The 9,515-nt window shown below is 38.5% G+C and overlaps 1 protein-coding gene across 1 annotated transcript in view; it reads right to left on the reverse strand.

Moving 5' to 3' along the window:
• Positions 1-9,515, reverse strand: part of LOC106884171 (ceramide kinase) — a 109,999-nt gene that overhangs the window by 29,193 nt on the left and 71,291 nt on the right. Inside the window, exons 3-5 of the mRNA XM_014935414.2 lie at positions 3,701-3,829; positions 1,945-2,008; positions 312-457 (exon numbers count right to left, since the gene is read on the reverse strand). Of these exons, the coding sequence (XP_014790900.1) occupies positions 312-457; positions 1,945-2,008; positions 3,701-3,829 (339 nt within the window). The remainder of the gene's footprint in view (positions 1-311; positions 458-1,944; positions 2,009-3,700; positions 3,830-9,515) is intronic.

Here is a 9,515-nt window from a genome sequence, read left to right on the forward strand (position 1 = left end):
GTGAAAGAGTACAGCAAGGTTCGCCACCATCCTCTGCCGGAGTCTCGTGGAGCTTTAGGTGTTTTCGCTCAATAAACACTCACAACGCCCAGTCTGGGAATCGAAACCGCGATCCTATGACCGCGAGTCTGCTGCCCTAACCACTAGGCCATTGCGCCTCCACGACAACATGATATAAAACCATTGTGAAAAGCTTTTCTTTTAACCTAAACCAACCACAGAATTGTCATATGTCTCCCAAATGTAACATGTTAAGTGACCAATATCAAAGAAAAGAAACTCATTTCATCGGCTGGTTAGAGTGTACTGACCTGCTGGAATGATGCCGATCCTTAAGTCTGGCTGTATAGGAGTTGTGTCACGACAGGGTTGTTCATTCCCATTGTCTTTCAGTGTTCTTATTAGCAATCCATTTAAAAGTTCTGTAAACATCCCATCACCACCCACACAGACAATCCTGAAAAAAATAACAAGATTTTCTTTGTCAGAAAGTACCGTGATATTCTATAAAAGTGCAACTTTACACATTAAAAAGTCATCCACACAATGAGAGTCCCTTGGAAACCAATAAATTATACCCTCTCGCCATCTCTTTCGTTGTTACTGTTCTAATGAGCAACAAAGTTGTGTGTTTCCCTAAATCACAACCTCCTGGTTTGCCCACACTTCTCTTCTTGTCGTACCCACCATGTCTCAACTTTGAAACTTACACCAAAAATTTTGTCCAAACCGTTATTCCCAGAGCTGAAGCCTTCTGGAGCTCCATCCATGCCCACCTGCATCAATGAGAGAGTCTTTACATGATTGCTTGACCTGCAAAAAAATAGCAGCCAAATCTCCCTCAACTTATACCCGAACATCTTGTTAATGAAAAGACACATTAGATAATGTAGTCTTAGATCACTATATCAAACTGAAAAATTACAGCTACAATGCATTACATTGCAAGGCTATTTTTCAAGCAGGGCTGACCAGGAGTTAAAGGGCAACAGTTACATCACCAGTTAGGAAGGATCTATAAGGCTTGTGAGTTCAGCACCTCTTCCCCAGACTAATATATAAAAACATCTGTAAAGCTAAAGCCTTGGTAAAGGGTGCCAATGTACTTCACTGGATTTAAGAGAATAAAAGAAAAATCCACTACTCCCATGGTTTGGAAAGGGAGTTTTTTTCTTATTTATTAAGAATTCTTTCTGGTTACTAATACCTTTAATTTATTCAAGATCTCTCGACTCATCTCTTTATTCTTTTACTTGTTTCAGTCATTTGACTGCGGCCATGCTGGAGCACCGCATTTAGTCAAGCAAATCGACCCCAGGACTTATTCTTTGTAAACCTAGTACTTATTCTATCAGTCTCTTATGCCGAACTGCTAAGTTACGGAGACGTAAACACACCACCATCAGCTGTCAAGCGATGTTGGGGGGACAAACACAGACACACACATATATAATATACGACAGGCTTCTTTCAGTTTCCGTCTACCAAATCCACTCACAAGGCTTTGGTCAGCCCGAGGCTATAGTAGAAGACACTTGCCCAAGGTGCCACGCAGTGGGAATGAACCCGGAACCATGTGGTTGGTAAGCAAACTAATTACCACACAGCCACTCCTGCACCTATGGAGATTTTTTTTGTTCATCTCTCTCTCTCTCTCACACACACATAATCACACACTTCTGTCAGAATCAACATTAGACATAATATTGGATAACTCTTTGTTTAGCAAATCAAAAATGAAAAACTATAACAGAAGCAATGGTGACGGCTAGAAATCATATATGTTTGCAGATAGACTTTCTCTTTTTCCTCTCTCTCACAGACACACACACACACACACACACACACACACATAAACACATTAAGTAAGATAAACAAGATGAAACCCATCTACAGTAAAGTTAAACAAAAAACATATCTTTATTGATTTCTATGTCCACTTACCCATCGTATTTGGCAAGATCAGCTTCTTGTAAGTAATCCAAGGCATAGTTTGCCCTGTCTGTTGCTGTAAAAGGAAAATAAAGTCAATGTATGTTCATGTGCTTATGTACATTTATATTACATTATACATAATATATATAAATTAGGGTATACTGGATGTATGTGTGTGTGTATGAGTGTAAATAGGGGAAAAGAATGCTGAGCAAAGCTGGCAGATACTTAAAATATGACTGTTAATTTACTCAGTAGAACTGTACTAAGTAAATTCAACCTGTTTAAATAGCCAAGTGAGTTTAACGATATTTTGATTAGTTCGCTGTAAAATTCCTTCACAAACAGTAGGCCATATTACAAATAATCTAACGTGTACACGCAGAGACAGACAGACAGACATGCATAAAAAACGTAAAGAAAGATACAGACACAAAGAAATACACACACACACACTCACATACGCAAAAGTTTATTGCTGATTGGATGTCTTGCATTATTAATTGGAGAGGAAATTAAAGATATACAATTTGCAAGCAAGGTTTCATAACCAATTAATGATGCCAAATCCTAATGGAAACAAAAGCAATATCTCCTTGGAATTTAATATTACATAATGGCTAGCATCCTTGACCAGCCAGAAGAAGTTATGGCCTTGCTGATTGGTCAATATTTTCTTGGTGCAGATGAAGAACTCAACTGAACTACTAGTTCAAACTGTCTTTCTTTTACTTGTTTCAGTCATTGGACTACGGCCATGCTGGTGCACCACCTTAAAGAGTTCAATTTTTAAAGCCTAGTACTTATTCTATCGGTCTCTTTTGCTGAATCACAAAGTTAAGTGGATGTAAACAAACCAACACTGGCTGTCAAGTGATCAGGGGAACAAACACAAAACACAAAGACACATGCTAGCATGGAAAGCGGACGCTAAACGACGATGATGACTCCTCAAAAAAGATGAAAGTCTAAGTTGAACGCAGCATGATTTGAACTTAAAATGTAAAGAGCCACAACAAACACCACAAGGCAATTTTCTTCCTCACATTCCAATTTTGCCAATCCACCACTCTTCTATTATACAATAATAACCCTTTCTACTATAGACTCAAGGCCTGAAATTTTGTGGGAGGGGGTAGTCAATTACATCAACCCTAATTCTCAACCCTGAAAGGATGAAAGGTAAAGTCAACCTTGACAGAATCTAAACTCAGAACTTAAAGACGGATGAAATGCTGTGAAGCATTTTGCCCAGTGTATCAATGATTCTGCCAGCTCACCACCTTGTGTTAAACAACAATAATAAGAATTAATGATGTCATTACACTCCGTCGCTTACGACGTCATGGGTTCCAGTTGATCCAATCAATGGAACAGCTTGCTTGTGAAATTAACATGCAAGTGGCTGAGCACTCCACAGACGTGTACCCTTAACGTAGTTCTCGGGGATATTCAGCGTGACACAGTGTGACAACGCTGACCCTTTGAAATACAGGTACAACAGAAACAGAAAGTAAGAGTGACAGAAAGTTGTGGTGAAAGAGTACAGCAGGGTTCGCCACCATCCCCTGCCGGAGCCTCGTGGAGCTTTAGGTGTTTTCGCTCAAACACTCACAACGCCCAGTCTGGGAATTGAAATCGCGATCCTATGACTGCGAGTCCACTGCCCTAACCACTGGGCCATTGCGCCTCCACTGATGTTGTTATCAAAACGAAGAGATAAAATTATAAATTTTACAGAAAAATATATGAATTGCCAACTTACTGATAGAATGCACGATAATGTCAGCTAAATCAAACAGTGGAACCACCTTCTCTGCATAAATTTTGGGTCCCTTTTTCTTGCCACCAACAGGATTGATGAAGACAAGGAGACTCTTGGGCCGACGGAATTCTATAAAAGAAATAAAAATAAAAAGTGAAAATTAGTTCCCAAGAGGAAATTTAAGTAACTGTCAACATCATGAAAACCTACACTGTACTCAGCCTTCTGGGATTGACAAAATAAAGTGTATGGCATGTAAAAAGCACCATTCGAGCATGGTCAATGCCAGTACCACCTGACTGGCCCCCGTGCCAGTGGCACAAAAAAAAAAGCACCCACTACACTCTCAGAGTGGTTGGCATTAGGAACAGCATCCAGCTGTGTAAACTTTGCCAGATCAGACTGAAGCCTGGTGCAGCCTCCTGGTTTGCCAGTCCTCAGTCAAACCGTCCAACCCATGCCAGCAGGGAAAGCGAACGTTAAATGATGATGATGATAATGATGATATATACACACACACATACAAGTATGTGTGTGATTTTTTTAATGATGTGTAACATCAAAAGATGATATTGAGAAAATTGATTAACTGGTGCTTTTGAACCAAAATTTTTTGTTTGATATTTATCTCAAATACGTTACAGGCACTCCCTTGTCACTTTTACCATTGCAAATGCAGTGAACCAAGGATTAACCCAATGGAACCTGTATCCAATCTAAAGAAAGGCAAAAGCATCACTTTCCCCAGAGAAATATGAACTCAGAATGGTGTGAGATGAGTGCATACAAAATGAATGAATCATCATTTAAAATTCGTTTTCCATGCTGGCATGGGTTGGACAGTTTGACAGTTTGGGCATGTTTTCTACAGTTAGATGCCCTTCTTTATGTCAACTACTTTACAATGTGTACTGGGTGCTTTTATGATTAATGGAATAAAATTCTCGACCCAACTAATGAAAAGCTAAATAAATAAATGAAAACTTAAAAAAAAAACTACCTCATTAAAAGTTCAACTTAACACAACTTATCAGAAGTCACGTAAAGATAACAAGAGGAAGTTATCATAAATAATGAGTTACGTGAACTCTTACAAATATGACACACAAGAATAAGGCCTCAGCTTTTTATAACAGACCAAAACACCAAGAACAGTTATTCCAGTTACCCAGGATATATAAGAGAAAGATAAATGAAATTCTAAGATGTTCAGGTTTTGTTCCAAAAGAAGTGATGTGAACTGAAAGCATCTGGGAATTGGAAAGACGAGATGCTGACCTCTGCTCTCTTAACATTATATTCATATGTATGGAATGGATATTTATAGACATAACTGTAATCTCTTGATACATTGATATCAATATCTTGTTCTCTCATTACTCCTGACAAAAACTGCAGACTGCACACACACACACACACGAATATACACACTCACATAATGTATGTATGTATATTGCATGTACATCACTAATTTGAAGTTTCATGGCAAATACAGTTGAGAGTAATTAAGTGCAAGTTATAAATGGATCAACAGTAGCTAGAGTAAGTTAAGGCTGATGAAAGAGAGAAGTCTTGATGAAACTGAGATAGTTAAGAAATATTTCAGTTGTCAGGATTGTTTCATGTTTTTCTATCTTTTTCAATTTTCTTTTTTTTTTTTTATTTCCATAATCATGACTAATCAGCCAGGCTTCACTTATCTAAATATTCAGATGCCATACACATGAAATAACAAAAACGTCAACAAAAAAGAAAGTTAAGTTAGTGTTAACATATTTGATGCAGGAAGCATTATAACTCTGGCTGAAAACCTACCTTCTTGTAATTTACTCAATGATTCACTCTCTAACTACAGTTTTAGTCAGTTTCGGGAAGTCTACACTTGACTGAGAAAGTTTTAATAACCAAAACATATCCACTGTTGTCTCACATACATAGCAAAATAATTAAAATCATATTAGTTCATGAGTAATATTGGTTTTATTTTCCCTCACCGTTATGCTTTCTAGTTAGTTTTTTTAGCACTCACCATGCCTCTCTCTCTCTGTATTAAATATGTTAACACTAATTACTGAGAATTTTTAATGTGTATTAAGGTAAATTGATTAGGTTTTCATTAGCTGACACTGTGAGATTTTAGATTAATATAAACAAATGCCTATTGAAATTTCAATTAATAACAACTGCTATTTTTAATTAACAATTAATTCAATACATACGCACATATATTATGGACTCTCTTTAAAGAATTCTCCTGTCATAAACAACAGATGATGATTCCACATCTTGCTAAACTACCTGCACAAACGATTTGTTTATAGTGATTAGATGTTTGTGTAGTATGTTAGCTCACTTCCTTCTATCAAATTGACATCAGTGATACAGGTGCTCAGTGTGCAACATATCACTGTGATTGCAGAGCAACATGAAAGGAAGTATTTTGCACACTGCTTGATCCACGAATCAAAACCACAATCTTATGATCATGAGTATAACATGATCACAAGATCATGGCCAAACACCTTCACTACGCACGCTTGTGTGTGTGTGTGTGTGTGTGTGTGTGTGCACGTAAAGGTGACAAAGGGCTGAGATATCTTGCACTTTGCTGTATTCAAGAAGACCCATCCTCCACAGTAGAATTGCTAATGCCATCCCCACTGCTGAAGAGCATTGGCCTACAAAGAGCCCTGTACTGGTGCCATGTAAAAAAAAGCACCCACCACTCTGTAAAGTGGTTGGCATTATGAAGGTCATCCAGCTGTAGAAACCAAGCTAAATCAGACTGGAGTCTAGTGCAGCTCTCCTGCTTGCCAACTCTGATCACACTATCCAACCCATGCCAGCATAGAAAACAGACAAATTAAATGATGATGGTGATGATGATAAAATTTAGAATCAGCACTTACAAAACTGAACTTAAAATCAAGCACTGAGAAACCTACTTAAATTGGATCTTGGGACCAAAATCAACTCTTGTAAAACAAAAATTTTGCTAGAGTTGCCTTGAGTCATCAGTTGATAAGGTAACTGATAATAGTTGTTTGTATTTACATCTGTTAATGCTCTTCAGTGAAAACCCTATTTTATAATATTATTACCAGGGCATGGGTTATGTTGATTTTGTTCTGTTTTGTCAGTCCCAAATCAATCTTCATGAAGCACATATATGAGATTAAGGACATTCCAGTTGTGAACATCTAATCATTTCTCCAGACAGAATACACATAAGATTAAATATGCCCTTTTTATGATGGTTGGATGTAATTTGAGGCAGATTTAGCTGCTATTTCAAATAAGTTAAGTGGCCACAGGGCTTCTCTCCTTGTTATATATGTTGTTATTTAGTCAAGGACCAGCCCTGAACACAGAGACTTATGATCAAAAGCATTTCCAGATTTGACCACCATGTCTTTTCTCTGATATTTCATTTAGAAAATTGTACGATGTTATTTAAAGGTGATCTGGTTGCTATTTCTAGCAAGTTGGTGAACAATAGATTCTCCTATGTGGACTCATATTACTCTATGTACTCCTTATCTATAGCGTAATTCTACTCCAATCTATATGTAACACTTTAAACAAACGCTATCTTAACAATGAAACAAAATTGAAGATATAATCTTATTAATGCACAACAGTTCTGTTATTTGTCAGACAACTGACAGATAAACTACAGAATGAAATCAATGATATAATTTATTATAGACACAACACATTGATTGTAAAACATCTATCATTATCATCATCAACATTTAACATTCATTTTCCATGCTGGCAGGGGTTGGGTGGCTTTACAGGAACTGGCAAGGCCAGGGACCACACCAGGCTTACAAACAGGTATTTTAAATTAAGTTCGACATATATCACCATCCTCTTTCTTTAAACATCTGCTTTTTCAAGCTTGCATGGGTCAGGAAGGCTGCACAAGACTTCAATCTGATTTGGCATGGTTTTCTATGGCTGGATGCTCTTCCTAATGCCAACCACTCCAAGAATGTAATGGGTGCTTTTACGTGACACTGGGGTGCATTTACATGACACCAGCACGGGTGCCAATTTGCGTGACATTGGTATCTGCCACAACTGCGATTTTACTCAGCTTGATGGGTCTTCTTCTCAAGCATGACATAATGCCAAAGGTCTTGGTCATTGCCCCAAATCTATTCCCAAAACTTTGGTCAGTTATACAAGACACTTGCCCCAGGTATCACATACTGGGACTGGGACCACATGGTTGAACAGCAAACTTCTCAACCACAGAGCCACATGTATTTATTCTTTCCAAGGTATAGTGTGTATGTGTGTGCTTATTTACCTTCTACAATATTAGGAGTTGGCACTCCGTCGCTTACGACGTCGAGGGTTCCAGTTGATCTGATCAACGGAACAGCCTGCTCGTGAAATTAGCGTGCATGTGGCTGAGCACTCCACAGACACATGTACTCTTAACGTAGTTCCCGGGGAGATTCAGCGTGACACAGAGTGTGACAAGGCTAGCCCTTTGAAATACAGGTACAACAGAAATAAGAAGGAGTTAGAGAAGGTTGTGGTGGAAGAGTACAGCAGGGTTCGCCACCATCCCCTGCCGGAGCCCCGTGGAATTTTAGGTGTTTTCGCTTAATAAGCACTCACAATGCCCAGTCTGGGAATCGAAACTGCGATCCTACTACTGCGAGTCCTCTGCCCTAACCACTGGGCCATTGTGCCTCCTCTACAATATTAAGAGTATCATTATCAACATCATCAACTTTTAAATCTGCTTTTTTCATGAAAGCATGAGTTAGACAAGATTTCTTAAATTAGTATTCAATAGTTGGATGTCCTTCCTAATGCCAACCCCAACAGGTTTTCAAATAGGCACTGTATTCTAATGGTTTTCACAAATCAAATACCAAGCAAGACATTTTATTTCTAGGGGACATAAATAAATATCACCACTGCCCAAGTAATCTCAATGCGAAAACATAAGACATACATGGATGCATATATACATTTATATGAAGGCTTCCGTACAGTTTCCTTCAACGAAATTTCACTCAAAGCATTGGTGCTAAGCATGGAGATTGAACCTGAAATGATACATTTGCAAAATGAACTTTTTAACTACACAGCCATGCCCTATGTTGTTATATGTTTCTGATTTATGTGCCTTCTATATGAGTGTGTGTGTATCATGGTAGATGTGTGTTTACTAGTTATTCATCTTTTGTGTGCATGCATGTATCACATTCAACATGCATGTGTTACTTATGTATGTTCTATGATTTCGAGTGTGTATGTGTGTGTATCACCAGCACAGGAGAAAAGCTGTGAAAGCAGCTTAGAGGATCAGGTAAAATATCCTAATACACTATAAGGCTATTCTACCCTATCCCCTAAGCTATTTTCACAGCTGTTGTCCTACATTGGGGATTTCCTTTATTTCTGAAATACCAATCACTCAATGCTTCAAAAATTGCTTATAAAATATTCTCAGGCACAGGAGTGGCTGTGTGGTAAGTAGCTTGATTACCAACTACATGGTTCCGGGTTCAGTCCCACTGCGTGGCATCTTGGGCAAGTGTCTTCTACTATAGCCTCGGGTCGACCAAAGCCGTGTGAGTGGATCTGGTAAACGGAAACTGAAAGAAGCCCATCGTATATATGTATATATGTGTGTGTGTGTGTGTGTGTGTGTGTGTGTGTCTGTCTGTCCCCCTCCCACCATCACTTGACAACCGATGGTGGTGTGTTTACGTCCCCATAACTTAGTGGTTCAACAAAAGAGACTTACAAAGAATAAGTCCCAGGATCGATCTGCTCGACTAAAGGC

The sequence above is a fragment of the Octopus bimaculoides genome, chromosome 1 (genome assembly GCF_001194135.2).
Source record: "Octopus bimaculoides isolate UCB-OBI-ISO-001 chromosome 1, ASM119413v2, whole genome shotgun sequence".
In the NCBI taxonomy this organism is placed as follows: domain Eukaryota; kingdom Metazoa; phylum Mollusca; class Cephalopoda; order Octopoda; family Octopodidae; genus Octopus; species Octopus bimaculoides.